The 21,962-nt window shown below is 38.7% G+C and overlaps 1 protein-coding gene across 2 annotated transcripts in view; it reads left to right on the plus strand.

Moving 5' to 3' along the window:
- BACH2 (BACH transcriptional regulator 2) overlaps positions 1-21,962 on the plus strand; it is a 412,299-nt gene that overhangs the window by 94,267 nt on the left and 296,070 nt on the right. For both annotated transcript variants that reach the window (XM_020963049.2, XM_020963047.2), the window contains exon 2: positions 12,293-12,405. Coding sequence is in view for 1 of the 2 variants with exons in the window: in XM_020963047.2 (XP_020818706.1) it covers positions 12,397-12,405 (9 nt within the window). In the remaining variant the exon portion in view is untranslated. The remainder of the gene's footprint in view (positions 1-12,292; positions 12,406-21,962) is intronic.

Consider the following 21,962-nt stretch of genomic DNA (forward strand, 5'->3'; position numbering starts at 1 on the left):
TGTGTGTGTGTGTGTGTGTGTGTGTGTGTTTTCAAGCTGCTGTTGCTTAGGGTGGTGAGTGTAGGAATTCTGCTCTCAGGCAGCTAGACAGAGGAATGCAGTAGATTCGTTTTTTGTATAAGGTAATGTCTAGTTTACAGAGTGGGGTGGAGCCAGCATAGAGAGTCACTTAAAACAGATTGCCTGGACCGAAAAGGGGAAAGGGGAGGGAAGGGGGGGGGGGAGAAAAACAAGGCCCGTGCAAAACAAAGACTGCCCTGTTGACAGCATTGGGTTTCAGTAGCGGTAAACTACCAACAGGACTGTGTTTAGAAAATTAGTTTGCTCTGTGATGTAGTATGAGTTTGCTTTGTCTTGACACCAACATGACTGAGACAGTCAGGGATAGGGGAAGGGGGGGTGGAATGGAAATATTGTTGTCATTTAATAGTTCCCAGATATTGTTTAGAAGGGGCAGTACCGAAGGGGAGCAAAGGAGAATGAGTATGGGGGTGGAGGGTGGGAAGGGAGTGATGTGGTAGAGAATTACTATGAGTTCCCTCTTCATTGTGGTAAGCAAAGCAAGGACTTTAGGGCTGCTGCTAATTTGAAGAGGAATTGAGGAAGAGTCTTAGAGGGCCCCAAGAATTATTCTCTGTTGTAATATTCAGGAACTTTGACTTTTGAGGTATTTAAAGTCCAATGAATTCTACACGTTAATTAAGACAGGATTAAAAATGTAGTGACTCAGTTTTGTTCATTGTCTTACACCCTACATGTGCCAAACCATACCACTTTAAAAAATTATACAGCTCATCCAAGAGTTTCTTTAGGAGGTACACATTTTTTCATCTTTTTATTTTTTTAATCTCCTATGACTCATAGAGGTGATCTGGCAAAAGCCAAGAGGGGTGGCTTTCAAACAATTATTTTTGAGTCATAGGGAAAAATTGACTTGGGTTATTTAAAAGCGTATTTGATGGCCAAAACTAAATGAAATATGAATGAAAGTGTGCCTAGCTAAGGGGAGGGAAAAGAGAATATTGGAACAGAAGGAAAATGGAAATAGAAAACAAAACCTTTCACAGTGAGTCATGACACATTTCTATATTTACTTATCTATATTTACATAGCAATATTTTTATATAACCACTTTTTACATTCATTTCAGCATAGAGGCCATTATCGCTGCAGTTATCTTGTCTTTTCGGCTATTATTTCCCATTTCATGCCCTCAGTTTTCTGGCTTTTTCCTCATGGTCTCATGAGAGAATTTTCAAAAAGAGACATCAGAATTTCAAGCTGAAAAGAGAATTATTTTTTTTTCCTTTTTAAACAGATCTGGATAACCCTTCCACACCTACAACTCAGCTAATCACATAAATTACTTAGATTAGGGAATACCACACTCAAACCTTTAGCATTAAATTATGTACATTTCAACCATAAGGAATCAGCATGATTGTTATTAAAAGAATTAGCACTATAGTATAAAATTTATATATCTCTTTGTCAATATAGCCTTAAACAGAAATACATACTGTATTTAAAGTGTTCACTTGTACCAGCCAAAAGTTTTACGTTTGATGACAAAATGCCTTTTTTCCCCCCATTTTACTGAAGGCAAGGCAGATTGGTTCATTCTTGTGATTGTGCTAACCTTTTGTGTCCTTTTTGGGGGAAGCCTCTATGACAGCAACATTATCATCATTGTTATCCCTGCCCTCCTCCTTGAGTTTTCCATCAGCACTCTCCATTTGACTTGGCGTTCTTTCTCTGTGCACTTGGTTGGCTGAGCAATGTGTTATTTCTGACCTCATACCAAAGGGGACAAAGCAGCATTTTCTCTCTTGCCACTTCTTCAAAGTAGAATCCCAGGCTGAGAGTTCTTGGGAAAGCTTTCCAAGCTGAGCTAATCAGACAAGGGTGCTTGAAGAAGTTTTTCCCACTAGAGTATTTTGAGTTTTTGTTACACAGAGGAATCTGTGTCATGGAATTCAAATCCTAACAGGTGGAACCCTTCAAATCCAGGCCTAAATACTTTCCCAGAGCTTCCAAAGAGGAAATGGCTCTACAGTTTGAGGCTGGGGGATGTTGATATAAGCAAAATAGGAACATTTCATCAAGGGGACTAGGGCATAAAGTCTAGGCTGTGAGCACCATGCATCTCCCCAGGGTCATGGCCATTCACATCCAGGCTCTGGAAGAGGGAATGTAGTTATTTCCATCGACAAAGGGGAAAGTTATCCCATGCCAGTGACCACCATTGTAGAAGGCTGGAACTCTCATTAATAAGGAATGTGGAGTCTTCCGCAACATTACGGCAAGCATAAATTTCCTCTGTTTGTTTTGTGAGGACTAGCATGGGCTGCTATAATGAGATCAGGGAATCCACCAGGGACAAGGCCTCCATGTAGGCCATTTGAAAGGTTTTCTTTGGCTGCTGCCTACTCTGCCATCCGGGAGTACAGTGACTTTCTAACAAACCAGAGTTGTGTGACCCATGGGTATTTCTTTGGTTGGCATTAGTAAAAGTGGTTCTTGCCATCTTTGCTTTCCTTCAAAATCTATACTCCCCCCCAAAAAAAATGTTTTTTTTTCCCCCTTCCTTGTCCAGACATAAGAAGAAAGTTCTGATTAAGGCAGATTGATTCCTACAAAACTAGAAATATAGATTTGAAGTCCCAGTCAGAGACTTGATTTCCTGATAATTTTGATAGATATACTTACTGGTCTGTGCTTTTCTATCACAGGACAGATTTGTCAAGCCCAGACAACCATTGAGCTCTCTATCAAAATTTCTCTAGTGAGCACTCCCTTGTTTTGTTATAGAGAGCACTTACTATGTAATTACCAACAATGTGCTATTCATTGCACAGAGCATAAGACCCTATTCAGGCTTCTCTCAGTTGGAGTTAAAAGCCAGGTGACACCCATGTATGGAATCCTAGAGAAAATGGAACAAGAATACAAGTCCTGAGGTAGAGGTTTGCTATCCCAGTATGACTTTATTCTGTGGACCTAAAGAAACACATTTTTCTGCCCACAAAGAACTAGGCATGGGACTTAATATTAGTCCACGAAGCATACAAGTTTCTGCTCTCAAAAACAAACACCACCACCACCACAAACCCACTTCATTTGAGATCATACTTCAGTGCTATAGCTTATCCTCTCATGATTCTACAAAGTCTCTACATTAACTAACTTTGTCCTGAACTTTTCACAGTCAAGATTCCGTGTCCTCTCTTGAGGGAAATGTGTGCCTAGTGTATCCTTGGTGTCAACTGCGCTCGTGTCAATGGATGACCTACTAGTTTTCCCCTAATATTTAATTCAATTTTCTATAGAGGTCCCAGGAAGTGTGATTGCTGGACTATCTCCTCAAAATCTGGCAGGAAAGAAGGAAACTAAAATTGTTTGGGGGACTGTAGTGATCTTTAGAAATGTCACATGTTTATTAAATTGAAATTGAATTTATCTTTCATTATAAAATTGAAGGAACAAGGATAAGTTGAACAGGGTTAGGTAAGCTTTTGTCCCAGAAGAAAAGGAGAGGAGCTTTTTTTTTTTCCCAATCAGAATTGGCTAAATGGGAATCAAATGTTAATTTGTGTATAAATGCCTAGAGCTTTGAGCTGTTAAGACCCCCCCCAACCCACCCACACACATTTGCACAAAGTCAGCCCAATATAGCATCTTGTACCTGGCCTTTATAAATTGTGATTTAAGAGTTTTAACTTTATGCTTTTTAAAATATGATCATCAATAATATGGTGGAACCCATTGAGGGCAGCTAGGTGGTGCAGTGGATAGAGTGCTGGGCCTGGAGTCAGGAAGTCTTGCGTTCACATCCACCCTCACACATACTAGCTGTGTGACCCTGAGCAAGTCACTTAGCACTGTTTACCTCAGTTTCTTCATGTGTCAAATGACCTGGAGAAGGAAATGGCAAACCATTCTAGTATCTTTGCCAAGAAAACTCCAGACAGGATCAGGAAGAGTCAGACACGACTGAGAAATGACCGAACAACAACAAAGGAAATTTATGAACCTGTAAGATAATTTTTTCCATTGAGAAAGGCAAAGGGCCTCGATCTTCTGTTTGATAATCTAGTTACCTTTCTTTATCTGGATCAGGAGGAGGATGGTGGTGATGATGATGTGTGTGTATGGTAGTCAGAAGCTTATTTTGTCACCTCCATAAAATATTTATCATAATCTACACACATAGGAAGGGCATCCTTGATGAAAATATGAGAATGGAGTAAAGCAGGCTTTTGCAAACAGTATTCTACAGCATGCCACGTCTTTACAGTCATAGAGTTGACTAAGAGGTACGAAGAGTACAAGACACCTTGCTGTGCTTATTGTCTGCTGACTGTTGTGATTCAGTAGAGCACAATGTTAAAAGCTTTCCTCCAACAGGGTGTCTCCCATGAATATGTTAAAATTGTACGAAGAATTCTTTTATAACATCATACAAGATTCCTTGAAAAATTCAATAACCCATGACTTTGTTCAATTATAAATAGCAAGAAAGGCATAAAACAGGGAGATTGTGTGTGTGTGGTGTGTGTGTGTGTGTGTGTGTGTGTGTGTGTTCACTAAAGGTATTTATCATTGCCCTGGAGAATTCCAGCACAGAATCTAAAAGGAAGAGACATTCTCTGTAGAGGGTAAGGCCCTTCATAGGTTCCTATTTGTGGATGGCATTATGCTGATTACATGAAGCCCTAGAATGGCGGAACTTCTTATACAAGATCTAGTTGCCCAAAAGAGTTCAGCCTAACAGTTAATCCAGGTGGGCTGTGAGGAGGGGTGGGAGGCTGGGGAAGAAGTGGAGGAAGAATCTCTGTTGTCCAGACTTAATCTGCCATTGGATGGATGTGATAAGAGTTGGACCGTGTGTGTGTGTGTGTGTGTGTGTGTGTGTGTGTGTGTGTGTGTGTGTAGCTATATCTATATATACGCATACATAGACATATATATGTATATACACATTAGATAAATAGATAGGACATGAATTGTGGGTGTTCGTGTCCAGAATTGAATAGGACGAAGAGAGTGGGATGGCTTGCCTTTAGGAGACTGTGCAATGCTTTTACTTGACAAGTACAAGGAGTCTAAGCACTCCTCCCTGAAACAGAAGCCCAGCTTTTTAACATCGCCATTCTTCTAGTGATGGTGTGTGGCTACAAATCATGGAATAGTAACATCTCCAAAGAATCAGAATTAAAGGACGCTTCCAAGAATAATGTAAAATTACTGCATGTGTGGATTTGACTGTAAAACAGTCATACTTTTCCCAAAATGGAAAAGGATAAAACTTCTCTAGAAGTTTGGCTGTGAAAGGGAGCTATCGTATTTGTCTGTCTACATTTACCACAGTTCTGAATATTAATTCTCAAATGACTTAATCAGTGCTTGTGGAGAGAAGTTTCTGGCTGTTAATGAAACATAAATTGATTGATTGTAGATTTGTATTCTAGTTTAGGACAATCTGAATTTTTGAATTTTAATGCAGTCGGCTTTGACACTTGAAGGAGGCAACTTAATTTCTCTGGACCTCAATTTCATTGGATCATAGAACTGTAGTGTTGGAGGGGACTCCAGAAGTCATGTAACTGAGTTCCTTTCCAAATCAGTCAACTGATCAGTAAACATTTATTAAGCATCTGCTATGTGCCAAGCAGTATCAATCAATAAACATTTATTAAGCATCTAATGTGTTCCAGGCATTGTGCTAAGTGCTGAGGATACTAAGAAAGATAAAAGATAGTCCCTACTCTCAAGGAGCTCGCAATCTAATGGAGGAGACAACATACAAATATAAATTGGAAGTAATCAACAGATGGAAGGTGTGAAAATTGAGAGGGATTGGGAAAGATTTTCTGTACAAGACAGGAGGAAGCCAGGGACTCCAGGAGGTAGAAGATGAAAAGGAGGGACATTTTATGCATGAGGGATACCAGTTAGCAGGAATGACCTGGATGAAGATCCACCAAAGGAGGTTAAGAAGGAATGGTCAGATAGCTAGAAAGTGAACCAGGAAAGAATAGTGGCACAAAAATCTAGAAAGGAGTCTCGAGGAGAAGAGGATGATCAGCAGTCTCAAAGGCTGCAGAGAAGTCAAGAAAGATTAAGGATTGAAAAAGGCCATTAGATTTGACAAATTATGAATTTCACTTTCAATAGCCCCAAAATATGGTCACCTAGCTACTCAAGGACTTCTGTGACAGAGAACTCACTACCTTCCCAGGCAACCCATTCCATTTTGAGTCAGTTTTAATATTAGAAAATCTTATCCCCATGTTAAGTCAAAATTTGTCTCTTAACAACTTCCCCATTGGTCTTAGTTCTGACCTCTGGGATCAACAGAACAGGTCTGATCCTTCTTCCCCATGACAGCCCTTCAAAGCATTTGAAGACTGCTATCATTTTCCTCCTAAGTCATGTATATTCTTCTCCCATTTCTTCAGCTAGTATTGGTATGACACGGCTTCACATTTCCTCACTACCCTGCTCTCCTCAGTGCACATTCCAGCTTGTCAGTGTACCTTCTAAAATATCATGCTTAGACCTGGATGCAGTACTCCATATGTGGTCAGACAGAAGGCAGAGCATGACGGGACTTTTACCTCCAGCACCCTGGACATTTTAAAATTGTTTTACCCTCCTGAAATTTTTTTATATGTCTTTCCTAAATCTCTCCACTACTCCTAATGCATCGTCCTTAATGTTACTTTTTTCTGTACATTTCATAGCCTCCAATTAGATTACAAGCTCCTTGAGGATAGAGGCCAAGTCATTTTTCATTTCTGTATCCACCAGAATCTAGCCCTGGATCCTATTCATCTGTAGGCACTTGATAAGTGTTTATTCTGTTGAACTGTTGAATTTGATATTATCTTAATCAAAGTGCCTAGGGCAACTCATGTAATGGTCCCCCCTGTACTATGCTACACACTCTACTTCTATTAGTGTCTGCTAAGATAAAAGCCACTCATGTAGCAAACATGAGATGACAGTTGAAGAGTCCATCTAACAGATGGAGAGGAGGGCCTCTATCACTTCGGGGGGGACCCCTGTGAAAGAATTATGGGAGGACCTGGACAAGGCTAGCACCAGATAAAAATGTGTGAATGTAATTTACGTCACTGAAGAGACACTCAAATCTCCAAATAGAATACATGTCCATAAAAGTATCAAAAATTAAATTAGTACTTTCTATCTCTTGAAATTACTTGTATTACTTTGTATATGCATTGCTTTTAATTATCTGTGTACATTTTATATCCCTTTGCAGAATATAAGCTCTCTGAGGGTAGGTACTGTGAATGTTTTTCCCGTCTTTATATTTCCAGCATCCAAAATAGCTCTCTACATATTGCAGTGCTGATTAACTGTTTCTTGAATTGAATCTAATTTGCTCTCTTGGTTTCACATCACACTATTGACTGAGCTCAAATCCACTAAAATCCCTAAGTCTTCTTCATGTGAACTTTCTACCTATGTCTGTCCCATTTGTACTTGGACAGTTGATCCTTTGAACCCAGGTACATGACTTTGCATTTATCCTTTTTGTATTTCATTTGATTAGTTTTAATTCACCGTTCCAACCTTTTGGATCCTGATTCTGTCATCCACTGTATTAGTTGTTCCTCCTAGCATTATGTCATTAACAAATGCAATCTCTAATTGACAAATGAGGGAATTGGATAAGATGATGTGTATGACTCCCCTAAACTCGGATGTCCTATTACTTTTTAAACACAATTTTGGTGGAATAATGTCAAAGTCAGGACATAGCCTTGAACATTATTAGAGCAGACGTCATGTACAGTCCAGTCAAGTGTCTCCACATAGTAGGTAGTTAACAAATGTTTGTTAAATTTAATTAATTCTGTCTTTTAGGTCAGTGCCCTTTGGGGTGACCAATTTTTTAGTATAGTAGGGACCCCAAAGCCATTGAAGATCAGCAGCTATACTTCTAGCTCACCTTAGAGAGTGAGAGAGAAAAATGGTGGAAAAAAAAAAACAAGGAGCACTCTTCCTTCTCTCTCTGCCCGAATTTCAGGAGGAAAGGATAGAAAACACACCCTGAGAAACAGGAGGCACTGGAATGATTTAATTTTTGTTTGTTTGTTTACAACTAAACCCATTTTGTGGCTATACCATCATTTACTGCCTTTTATACTGGAATTTATTGCCTTGTAACATTAAGCGTAAGTGGAGATTGCGTGTGTGTGTGTGTGTGTGTGTGTGTGTGTGTGAGAGAGAGAGAGAGAGAGAGAGAGAGAGAGAGAGAGAGAGAGAGAGATTGAGAGATGGCCTCAAAACAAGGAAGACCTGAATTCATGCACTGCTTGTGACACATATTGGCTGTATGACCCTGGGCAAGTCATTTAATCTCTATGTTCTAGGCACCTCTCTAAGAATATAGATTGCAGAGATTGTGCCTAATTGCATTGATTGGTAGAGAAAGTTTCTTGGCCAGGGAGTTTTCCTATGCCAATAAAATCATGGGTCTAGTCCTTACCCTCATATATATAAAGTCTTTATATCAGTGTGCGTATATGTTTGTATATTTTGTAATGCTCTCACCTGCCTCTCTTGTGCCATAATTACAAGTGTCACAAGGAACAAAGTCCCAATATATGAGAAAAGAACCCTTGGTCCTTTGTGCCTTCTGATTAGGAGAGAATTGCTAACCAGTGTTGCTTAAGGGATAGATAATCCAGTCTAAAAGCAGTGAGGTGCCCTAGGGAAAAAACCAGAAAGTTTGTGCTTGACACGTGAAACCACCACCATCTTAACCACAGTTTCCCCTTAAACCATGATAAGGTGAGCCTAGGACTCTAAACTCAAGAACCTTGGGAATAGCAATGCCCCATAAATCACCAGACCTGCTTCTAGCCTGGCCCCACAGCCATCATTTAGGGCAGGAATAATTGTAGAAAAGGTGCCCATCTTCCTCACACCACCAGCAACAACTTCTAACCATCTGGTACCAACAGGCAGAGACATATAGGAGCCTTGATGGTATCAGTTTCCTCCCAGACAGCGCTATCAAATGGCCGAGCATCAGAAATGACATGATTGTATTAGTGGAAGTGACATTAAAAAGGTTTTACTCCTAATTTGCCACTGTTCCCTAAGGATCATGGGACTTTTTTTGATTCACAGCTGAAACTTTCCATATGTGTTGTCTCTCTTATTAGAATGTGAGCTCTTGTGAGAGCAGGAATGTCTGAATAGCACAGTGCATTGTACATGGCAAGCCCTTGATTCATTTATTCATTCAGGTAGACATACCTTTCTCTCCATACCTCTAGCACAGAAGACATCCACATAATCCTGATGAAGAATTTTATCATTTCTGTATGGTAGGTGGTAGGTGATTGTAGGTAGCAGGTGAGACCATTTCTGACTTTACATCGGTGTGTCTGTGTCTCAGGAGAAGCTTTCTTGCAGAAGCTTCTGAATGTTGAGTAGTAGAAATGAACAAGGAATTCCTTATTTATTGCCTTGCCGTAACTCCCACGGTGTTCTTCTGATGTGAGGAGGTAGTAGGTATATCTCTATACATAATCTCTGTATACAGTCTATTTTCTAATTTACCCATTTCCCTCTGCTTTCCCAGTAACCTTGACCTTTTATTTTCACCCCTTCTCTTATTTCCTCTTCCTACACTAACCCTTGCCTCCTTCTGCTTACCTAGCTTTTCCTTTTACCACCCACCTCTAGAAGTGAATTAAATGTGAGTTAATACTTCTGGAGTCTGATACTGACAACAGTAGAAGCCTAATTGATACCAGTAAAACCACCTCCACCAGGATCTGAAGAATGGAAATCACACATATTAAGGCTGAGTTCCTAGAACCTAGCCTGATGCACGTTTGTACTCTGCATTTATTCAGTACCAAGAGGATGTAAATTCTTTCCGTTTAAGACTGCCTCATTTTGAAGCTATACGTTCTTCTAGGAGACTCTACATATGGACTTGGCTATAAAACAGCCAGACTTGTACTGTTTAGAAAGAGGTTGAAAGTACTTCGAAGAATAAGGCCAGTCTTTTCTGTTGTCTGTCCAACAGATGCTTTGGTTGATGACTGGTCCTAACTTACAACTAGTCTGTTTTCTAGATTGTTGTCTTTTGTAGGCAGTGGATTTCCTTTTTGTGCTTTGTGTGTGACCTTCAGACTAAGCAACATATTTTAAAAATGGGTCTGTTATAGGGATTTTCTTCTCCAGGTCATTCTATAACCATAGCGATGAATAAAGGGCCTTTCCCCCATGATCTGGAAAATCCACATAAAATTTTTTGGCACTTCCTTTGTACCAGAGAAGAAGTCTGAATTTTGTCTTTTTCTTTTATGAGGTGTTTACAGTACCTTATTGTAAAATTTGGGTTATTATACTATACATTTATTTTATGCATTTCTGAGATTCTAAACTTTTTCTGTGTTGTCTACTGGCCTTTGTATGTCATTTGCTATATTTATAAAACTCCCAAAAAACTCCTATTTGATTTCTTCTGCCAACCTGCAATATATTGAAACCATAATGGTGAAAGTCTTGATGTGGAAGGGATAATTGTATAAAACACTTTCAGTCAACAGAACACAATTTTGTGCAGTTACCAAATACATTCTGTTTTCTGTGCCGTATTGGACAGAGCACCAGATGTGGAGTCAAAGAACCTGGTCCAAGTCCTGCCTCTGACACTTATATTTCCTGGGTGATCTGTGGCAAGTCACTGTTTCTCAGTTTCCCCATTTGTAAAATGAGGTCCTTTCTAGTTCTTAAATCCTGTGTCTCCTAGAAAGTTACCCTCTGACATAAGCTTTTTAATCTACCAACATTGACCTTCTGGCCTTTTCAAGAAAAAGACACTCCATCTCTCAGCTCCTAGCATTTTCTCTGGATGGAGCATTCCTTTCTCTGCACTGCCTACTGACTTTTCTGGCTTCTGTTAAGTCCCAACTGTGAAATCCCTTCTTCTGAAGGAAGCTTTCCCCAACTCCTCTTAATTCTAGTGCCTTTTCTCTCTTAATTATTTCATATTTTTCTTGCACTTTGCTTGCTTTGTAAATATTTGTTTGCATGTTGTCTCCCCCATTAGATTGTAAGCTCCTTGAGAACAGCAACACTTTTGCCTCTTTTTATGTCCCTGGTTCTTAGCACAATGCCCAGCACATAGTAGGTACTTCATAACGTTTGATGATTGATTGAAAGCACTGGGAATATTGACTTCATTATAAATTACTTTATTGTTGTTGTTGAAGCAGGATGGAAGATGCTAGGGGATGATAACGAGCCAGTAGCCTCTCTCTGATCATTCTAAGAATTTCTTTTCTGTGCTTTGCTCTGAAAGGCAGACTGCAGCAGTCACCAGCATTGTGTTTCTTTCCTCATTGTGTACAAAGTCCTAAACTAAACTCTGGGTGACATGAAATAAACAATCAATTAAGGTCAATGTAGTTGGAAATTCATGACCAACATTTGTAGGGGAAAAAACAGAATACTTAGAGAGCAATCTATAAAAAGATACAAATTTTTAAAGAAATTTTTAAAAAGACACAAATTAGTTTAGTGCAAACAGGGGTATATAGTGAGGAGTAATGGAGTCATTGGATGTGGGTAAGGTTATCCAATGAACATATCATTCTTGTTCTCCTTTATTATTCTCCTGTATGAAGGTAGGGACCATGGATTAATTCTCTAATGGCTTAATAAAAAGTGTGTTGAATGAATGTTTTTTGAATAATGAAGTATTGTTGTCGAATGAAAAAATGAGTCTGTATGTGATTCTGACATTCATGCAATATGCGTGGACAAGCTTTGTAATCATGTGTTCTGAGTTAGTTTAAATTTCATAGATAGTTCAAATTTAAAACCTTGAAATTCATTAGCATCTTAGCTTCCAGGAATATGACTGAAGAAGGTTAGACCAGCTGCTCTCTAAGGGATTTTCTTGTTCCAAGTCCATAGAATTAGATTTCAGTTGCTTTTCCCAGGGTGTTTTGTTTTGTTTTGTTTTGTTTTTGGTATAGGCTTATAGTCTTTGCGAGTAGATGCTGACTAATTCTATGCCCACTTATACCACCTTGTTTTATGGCCTTAGCACTTTGGAGTTTGACCAGATCAGTACCTACTTTACTTGGTTTTTGTGATGCTCTAATGAGCTAATGTTTGTGAAGTCCTTTGCAAACCTTAAAGCTTAAGGTAAATGTCAATAATGAGAATTATTATTAACCGTGAAGTACTCACTGAATGTTGTGTTATTGTATTCTTTTTTGGCTCTCAGTGGAGGTCTCCGATTCAGAAAGTGAGGATTCTGGAGAAGAGAAGAATGATCAAGAGCTGCCACACTCTGTGACATGTCCAACCCCTTGATCCAGTCCATGCAACATGTACAAGGTAAGAGGTGCCTTTTGCACTGAGTACACATGCCTTCATTTCCTTGTGCTACTTTGATCTTCCAAAGATAGAAATGATTTTCCAGGGTGTGAAAATTTTGTTCTTCCTGTTAGAGATCTTTGGGTGAGAAGAATGTTCTTTGATTTGTATTCGCCAGGTCAGCAGTCCTTATATTAGGGCATGACCAGGCAGACAGTAGCCTATCTGAATTGATACCTTGGCAGGAACCATTGACACAAATCACAGATGTACTATGTACTTACTGGTGCCTCTTAAGAGCAGTGGCAGGATATTGATAGCAGGAGATTTTAATGTGAAATAACAGCATTTCCAAAGGTCTTCTTCGTTAGGGTACTTCACTTCTCTAGATATGGTGACTCTCTATGGGGGATGGACAGTTAAGTCATTTCACCATGACTGACACTTAAGCACTCTTTGGGACAGCAATAAGAACCTGAGACCTCAGGGATTTAGCTGTTTAGACTCTGCAAACCTAATTTCAGTAACTCAGTCAATCAACAAGAATTTATTAACCACCTATTGCCTACAGTCACTCTTACAGATGTACAAATAAAACAGCTCCTGTGGTCAAGGAGCTTACATCCTAATTTAACTAGGACACTACCTCTGAAATATCCTGTTAATCATGAAAAGGGTCATTTTCAGGTGTCCCTTTCGATTTCTCAGACAGTCTTATTTGCTGAGTCTTCTGAAGTGCCAGGAAAGCCATATGGTTTTTGCTTGAATGCTTTTGAAAAGGTGAGAGAGACACTGAAACTGTAGTACTGTATGATCAGTGATTACATTGCCTTTCTCTTGACTAAGGTTTCTTATGAAGTGTTTCCTGCCCCCCACTAGTCCAGCCGTATCTGAATTAGGTAGAAAGAGCAAGTTCGGGTCCCAGGTCTTGAAGGAACTTTGGTGCTGAATTCTTTCTCCAGATTCAAGACTTTTAACTCTAAACAGCCTCTTCTAAATTCCCTGTTGAAATACTAGAAGCTTGGCAGCCATTTCCCCAGAGGGTCTTGGCAGGAGCCCTGTATTACAAATCTTGTCCTTTATTGCTTAAGAGATTTGTGTACTGAAAAGCAAAAGGAGCACTTGGGAAGAATCCTGAACAACTCGGTTCAGTGTGTCAGCTTCCTCTGAGTAGCTCCAGAGCAGCTCAGACTCTGATGTCAGGGATTCTCTGTTGACAAACAGCTGGAAACCAGACTCCTCAGAAATGTTATCAAGGAGTCTAGGTGGGTGTACTTCTGTATCCCAGGAAGCTGAGTGGCAGAGTGGGTGTCTTTTTTCAGCAAAATGTGATGTCTTACTTTTGTAGGCAGGAATCTTTTATGGCTTTTGTTGGCAGGGAGCAGAAACCGAGAGGAGATTTTTGAAACTGTTCTAAAGATACCTTAGGTCACAATATCAGAAAAAAATCTTTGAAATAGCTCTGCCTGGTATGTGCATGTACACACACAGACACAACAAACAAAGTGGCAGTGAAGACGACATCCGAGAGAAATATTCCATAATTAGAAGGGTGTTAGCCAGAATATAAAGTACCTATGTAACTTAATTATGCAAGTGGTAACCCTTGATTTAAAAAAAAAATAGGTTTATTAATAAAAAGTTGAGAACATTTGTAGATTTACCGTAAATATGCATTATGTAACTAGAATGGCTGTTTCCCTACCCATGCCAGCCCAGCTTCACTGTTATCATCTGAACAATGTTCTACTCTGTTACAAATGCTTTTTCAGGAATTGGAGATTTCCACTGAAGAAGCAAACCAGCCAAGTGATGCTAAAAGCAATAAGCCTTTATTGTAGGCTTATTTTACCTCACGCAAAGAGACGTGAGGAAGAGAATAAGGGGAGAGGGGGCAAGGAGTCATGAGGAATCATAGTTACCCAGGAGACAATGAGAACTCTAGTGGGACAGGATTACACTCTAGGGAGTTCACACCTTGGTTGCATGGTCAAAAGGCCTCCCACCTGCCCAAGCTAGTAAACAGGCTCTCAGTTACCACTTCAGTTGTGTGTGGGATACTTGAGTATGCATCTGTTTGGTTTTCCCTGTGCCTCAGGGTGGCTCCCATCAGTGAGGTTGCTTGTGAGATGAAAATTTGTAGAATGGAAGGTCCTAGAAGAATCTAGAAGAGGGGAGTTAGCTCTGTGAAGGAGAAAGGGGCTTAGCAAGAATGAAGAGACAGCCTGCTATAAGAAAAAAAAACTAGGCTTTAGGGGCTACTACAGAGATTTAGAATGAGATCTGGCCCTGTGGTTTTGGTAGAACTTAAAAGCTATCTTTTACAAATACGAAGTAAAGCAGAATTCATTATAGTTGAATTGGGAAACCCTGACTGCTTTTCTGAATGTTATATTTGGCTAGCTCTGCCGGTATTCAGCTATACAGGTAGCCAGCTGGTTTTGGTAGAGGCAGCAAAGACAAGATGGCATTACTCACAAAATCACAAATCCTGGTTTCTATTCCTACAGCTATTTGTAGGGCAACTGGGAGGGTGGTATGTGAGAAAAATTAATAATTGAGGGTCCAGGAAATAATTTCCCCCCTTTGTGAATATCTTCATAATGAATTTGCATGTTAACCAGTTTACCAGAATGTTGTAGGAGAAGAGCATTGCACTTAGAGTGAAAACACCTGGATTAGAGTTCTACCTCAAATACTAGCTATGTGACTCTGGGGCAGGTTATTTACACTTTCAGAGCTTCACTTTGCTCGTCTGTAAAATGGGGAAATCTTAATACACTAACTTATCCACAGGGTTCTTGTCATAAAAGCTTTTTCTGGACCTTAAGATGCTATAATTTTATTAATATCATATTCTTAAGATGTTTGGACAGTAGCCTAAATAAGAAAAGGTTTTGTCATGTGTGTATATAGGGGAAGAGGGAGAGAGAGAGAGAGAGAGAGAGAGAGAGAGAGAGAGAGAGAGAGAGAGAGAGAGAGAGAGAGAGAGAGAGAGAGAGAGAGAGAGAAACCTATTACTTTGGGGGCAATGGCTGCTGAAAATATGCTACAATTTTGTGTCATGTGCTTAGAACACAACAATTTCAATATTGTCGATTCTGAGAGTACAATGTCCTTGTTATATAAGGAAAATGAATATATTTCCAGGTTTGGCTTATTACATACATATGTGTCTTGTGATATAAGAAAGAAAAGAATTGTGGTGGTTTGTATTCTTAAGAAAATGTCACAGCTAAATTGTAGACCATTAAAAAAAAGGATAAGATTTTTCCTGGGAATACAATATGAGCTTAAAGTGATGAAATATTTTTGCTTATTCAGTATTTCAAGAGAACAATCCTAGCACATGGATACTATGTTTTTTTAGAAAACATATCTTTAGAAGAGTACTGTTATCTGCCTCTCAAAATTTATACTTAATTACTTAACAGTTGAATTTTCTCTTGAAGGTGTATGTGTCACATGTTGCCCTGAGTTTGAGGACAGTTTTTTCCACCCAACGAATCCAGAACCATTCCCCACCCCAAACTACCCCCAGTAAAAGTGAATGCTCTTGAGAACTGTCATAAGGAGATTCTTTCCTATTACAGACAAATGAAGTTGAGTCAGACTTTTTCTTTTGGCTAAGGGCTGTTGCATCAAATGAAGTAGGATAAAATCTCTTCTTGTGACTTAAAGATGGATGGATGTCACTGCCTTGCTCAGAATCTATTTTTTTAAATCTCTCTTCTTTTTTCCATTGTTTAGAACCATATTTTTAATGCAAGGTTCAAAGTAGTTCACTTTCTCAGGTGAAAAGTGTAATGTAATGACAGAGTACTAGAGTTGAAATAAGAATGCCTACATTTGAATCCTAGTTCCAACACTTATTAGCCATTCACCTCATTTCTCTGGGCCTTCATTTTCTCATCTGTAAAATGGATATGATAATACTTGCACCATCTTTGCCATAGGGCTGTCATAAATAAAGTATTTCGTAAAGAGCTGCTAGCAGCAGTAACAACTCCAGATAACCAATTACTAACAACTTTCTCTTCTTTCATATTTTTCTTTCACCTTCCTTACTTAGTGATAAAATCAGGTAGTTATCTTGATTTCTTTTTCACGTGCTCCAAAAAAAAAATGCTATCTGTAAACTAAATCAGCAAGCATTTGTTAATTCTCTACATTGGATAAGGGTCCAAGAATAAAAAGACAGAAAGGAAATTGTGCTTCTCCTCGAAGAATTTACACACTGTAATAGTGATGATGATACAAATGAATATGAATGTGGGTTATTAAGGCATTTATATCCTTAGACATTTTTCTGGGAAACCAGGATCAGTGTGTAAGACATTTTCTTCCATTGAACATTCAGGTTGGCAGAGCTGCCCTGTACCATTTAAAATATAATTGAATAGCTAGATCTTTCCAAATTGAGCATTTGTCTTTCCCACTCTACCCTTTGTTTCAGCGAGGGAGAAGGCCTCAAAATCAGCTCTTTGTTTATTCCTCTGTTGTAAATGGTTCCAAAGGGAACGGCCAGGTTGCAAGTTATAGAAGGAAAAATTTTCGTGATTCATAGATAAAACTTTCCCAGTAAATTTCAATGATCGTCTGCTGTAGAACTAGACATTTTTGGTGCTGCAAAAACGTGTCACTTTGTATGAAGAAAAATAAACAGCTGTGACTTTCTTGTGCATTAGCTTTATCAACAATACTAAAATGCCAAAGCAATTCATAATATGATTTTACATTTATGCTTATACTAGTCACTTAATGTGTCCATCAAGCACTGTGTGTAAGGCACTGCCCTAAGCACCAGAGCTTATATAAAGACATGAGAATGTATGTTTTTTGCTAATTGTTTATCTGAATTAATAGAGGGAACTGCCTTATCCATAATTCCCTACATCAATATAGAGTTGTGAAGTGTAACAAAAGAAGTAGAGACCAAGTATTATGGGAAATCATAGGATGGAGTGATTGCTCATACATAGCTAGAAATAAGGGAAGGGGGGGGAATTAAGGAAGGCTTAATGGAGGAGGTGGCATCTGAGCTGGGCCTTGGAGTGTGGGTAAGAGTTCAACAGACAGAAACGAGAGGAAAGAGCATTCTAGGTGGAGGGAACAGTGCAACCAGTGCTTCCTGAACTGTGGTCATCATTCTTACCTATTTTTTTTTGCAGGGAAATGACATGGCTACTTGTAAGGGAATGTTGTTAGTGGAATTTGTGCATTGAGTAGAACTAGACTAGATGTCATCTGAGGTCCCTTCCAACTTTGAGATCCTATGGTAGGTTTGTGTACCAGAAAGAATAAGGTGACAGTAACAGTGGGTTAGATTGTACAGGATAAAGACTAGAGGTAGAAAATCTGATTAAAAGGGGATTGCAGTAGGCCAGGAAGAAGGTCATAATGAGATCCTTAACAAGGCTACTAGCAATGGAAATGGGAAGAGGTTCAAGTAGAAAAGATGTCTGACTTGAGACTAATTGAGTGTAAGAGGTAAGAAAGCAAGAAAAATTGAAGGTGACTCCCAAGTTTTTTAGCCTGGTAACAAGGAAAAATAACATTTTCCAAAGTATGGAAGAAGAGAGCATTTTCAGGGAAATGGTGATATTTAGTCTGAGGGCATATTTAAAGTTTGAGATATTCGTGGGATGGGCACTAGTGTTTGGAAGAGCAGGTGTGAGATTAGGATAGAAGGCAGGACTGGATACATAGACTTGAATCATCTATTATCTATAGAAAGAGATACATATCAATAACGTGTACATTTTATGAGTATTTGAGAAATACTTAAACTTCCCAACATTTTGAGAAATGTTGCTGCCCTTTGATTCTACTCCCTCAGAATGAATCAAATTAAAGTTTCATCCTGTAACATAAAGGTATTATTTCTCTTCCTTCCAGAAATAGACCACAGTAGGTCTGTCTTGCATTTGGTAGTCCTGCTATTAACAAGGTCAGAAGAGATCCATACCCTAAATGCCAGCTGCCCTTAGCCATTATGATATGACCACCATCAATTTAGTCTTTTCTCTTGAAGGAGTAACTGCCCTCATTCTTTTTTAAAAAAAATTTGGGTAGTTCTTCAGGCAAAAAAGAACTTGTGACTTTTGAAAGATTATTATTGCTATGAGGCAGATGTAGCACCTAAGCTTCATGTAAATTGAGTTATGTTGAGCATATGACATATGGAGAATGAGGAGTCAAAATTCAAGATGTATCATGTGCTTCAAGTTATGAGAATCAGGAAAGTTTTACAGGGGAAAAAAAAGAAGACTTCTCCACCCTCCCAAACAGGTTCAAGAACACAAATTTTAAAAAATAACAACAGAATTCACCATGTACCTACTATGTGTAGGTGCCTTTGTATTCAAAGGTAAGGCTACTTTTATAAGGAGGAGGTGATTTTAAGAGATGTAATGGAAAATTTACATATATGTATGTATGTACATACACATACATATACACACATGCTATGTATACACAGTATTTATAGACTTACTGAGAAGAGTTAGGAAGAATTTTTTTTGAATATACATTCAGCTCTGCCATAAGGAAACCATATTCAAGATGAGATTAAGAAATGTAAAATATAATGAAAAGGAGAAATCTGTTTCAGTCTGAAGGTACTACCTTCCTTTTCAGCTCAGGCAAGAGCTGCACGTTTCAGTGGGTGTCACCTTAGTGCTCGACACACTTCAGAATTTCACAGTAAGAGGTGTTTGCAACAGACCTTGTTCCCTGCTTTTTGAAAGGCAGGTTTCTCTGGCCTGTTACTGAATAGAAAATAAGGCTCTAACATGAGGTTAGTCTTTGGGTCATTCATCTGGACACTGACCAGAACCTTGTCTTGTATACTTGCAAGTCTCCTCAACGAACGGGTGGAGGTGGCCTACAGGGAGGAGACACGGTAAACACTCTTAAGTTAAAAATCAGATCTGGAAAGAAACACCACAAGTATCTAGAGTTGTTTTTGTTTGTTCTAACACTATACGGAGACATATAGAAGGTTCTGTCTCAGTCAGACTGTTAAATTAATTTTGTGTTTAAGATACACGGCTATAGCCAACAAATAGGCCCTTGGAATAGTGGTGGCAACTGCTGACCAGAGGTGAGAGTTAGTATATATGTGGAGTGGAAAGGGCTCCTGTTTCCAAATTGGCCTTTTCAGCAACCGTTTCACATTAAGATTCCAGTGATCAATCCAGTGATTTGGTCCAGTGACCAAAGGACTCCTTTGAAAAGAAAGCATAATCATACAATTTTGAGTGGTTTTTATGAGTCAAAGTTTCTGTTTCTCACCTGAAATTAACTTCTTACCACTGTTTTTCTTCTTTCCTGTTTTGAGAGCTTTAGATAAGAATAGAACAAGGGTCTTTTTATCTCCTACAGTTTTGTTTTGTGTATTTTTACACTCCAAATGGATATGGAACTTTTGAATGGACTATATAGTAAATAATATAAAGGTTTTAAACAAACTAATAAATACAACAAATCTATAATATGAAGGGCAGCGTGGAGAAGAGGAAAGAGGCTTTGAGGCCAAAAGATCTGGGTTCTAATCCAAGCTCTGCTATATACAATCTGTATGACACTGGGCAAGTGACTTGACTTCTCTAAACCTCGTGTGTAAACAAGAGGGTTGGACTAGATTGACTCCACAGTTCCTTCTAGCTCTGAATCTGTGAACCTATAATTAAAGAGATCCTTTGAGTATTTGATGCCCTTTTGTATAGTATGACTTTTTTTCATTGCTGCAAGTGGTTGCTAAGGCAAAGTAAAAACCGTCATTGTCACCATTTCCCATATTTTCTGTTCCATATTTGAATTGTCTGTGGTCTTGAGTGTGTGTGTGTGTGTGTGTGTGTGTGGGTGGGTGTGTCCCTTTCTTTTCAGGATAGACAATGCCTAATGTATATTGTTAGATGCCATTCTGCCTTGATTGATCATAGAATCATACCCTATGGAGCTAGAGGAGGCCTCTGAAATCGAATCGACCAGTGTCCTGCCCCTCCTCACTCTCCCCGCCCACCCCAACTTGTTTTTCAGAGAAGTTGCCAGACCACAGTGGTAGTAAATAACAGAGCTGGGATTTAAACCCAGGCCCTCCAACTCCAAATCCTGTGCACTTTCAATCTGTATAAACATGTGTAGATACAAAATGGGAAAGACTTCCCGTCTTAACTCATTAATCTATTATTTGTTTATTTTAGTTGAAAATTAAAGATTCTCCCTGCCTGTCTGCCCTCTATAACTTTTCAGTCCAAACAGTAGGAAATCTGGACTTGGTGGGAATATGTGATTGATAGGTTTCATTCCCACCTAGCTTATTAATTTGAGTAACTAAGTACTTGTTGGAGTTTTTTTCTTCTTAAATAGAATGATGTATCTCACGATAAGCCACAAGTGACTTTTGCCACTATGATTTCCACCCTAATTCTAATTTAAAAAGAAAAAAAAATCTGATTGCTTACTATGCATGATATGAATGGAAAGCCCTCCTCCAAAATTAGGAAAACCTGCGTTTGAAGACTGCCTCTAACACATGCTAAATGTGTGACCCTTGGAAAAGTTACTCAGCTTCTTAGTGCCCCCAGACAACCCTCAGACTCAAAATTGTGGAATAATTGTTTATCTGAATTAATAGAGGGAACTGCCTTATCCATAATTCCCTACATCAAGAAAGTTAAAGGCCTTGGCCACAAAAAAGGACATTTTTTTTCAGGGAGCTTTGTGCTGTAATGCATAGATATCATTGGTTACTGATTTAAATTTTTATATATGTCTTTTTTTTAATATTACCTACATTTCCCAATATATCCCACCCCCCATTTTCCTATCAGAGAATGAGTACTTATAATGAAGAATATTTTAAAAAGGAAAAATAAGGGGCAGCTAGGAGGCACAGTGGATAGAGCTCCAAACTTGGAGTCAGGAGGACCTGAGTTCAAATCTGGCCTCAGACATATGACACTTGCTGTTTGACCCTGGGCAAGTCACTTAACCCCAATTGCCTTATCAAAAAAGGTAAAAAAACAAAAAAAAAGGAAAAATAAAAAGTTTAGCAAAACTAACACATCAGACAAATCCAACATTGTATACAGTGCCCCACACCCATATCCCGCTGGCCACCGCCCACCCCGAAAAAAAAGGGATGTGCATTCTCATATCTTCTCTTTCGTGTCCAGCTTGGTTATCAAAATTAGTTATCATTCCATTTCAATTTTTGTTGTTGTTCTGTTGTTCTATCCACTTACATGGTTGTGGTCATTGTATAGGTTCATAGGATTGTAGATTTAGAGTTTATTGAATCCATTTCCATCATTTTCCAGATAAGGATGTTTTCCAAATTCTTCTTTCTTTGATTTGCATCATTAGTTCATACAAGTCATACACTTCTCTTTTTTATTCATATTCATAACTTTTACAGTGCAGTAATGAAATTATAGTCATATAAAGCAATTTTGTAGCCATTCTCTAATTGATAGATATCTTTGTTTCCAGTTCTTCATTTTACAAAAAGTGTTTTTATAAATATTTTTGATGTATATGGGATTTTTTTATCTTTGACTTGCTTGGGACAA

The sequence above is a fragment of the Phascolarctos cinereus genome, unplaced genomic scaffold, assembly GCF_003287225.1.
Source record: "Phascolarctos cinereus isolate Bilbo 61053 unplaced genomic scaffold, phaCin_HiC Scaffold_5;HRSCAF=322, whole genome shotgun sequence".
Classification (NCBI taxonomy): domain Eukaryota; kingdom Metazoa; phylum Chordata; class Mammalia; order Diprotodontia; family Phascolarctidae; genus Phascolarctos; species Phascolarctos cinereus.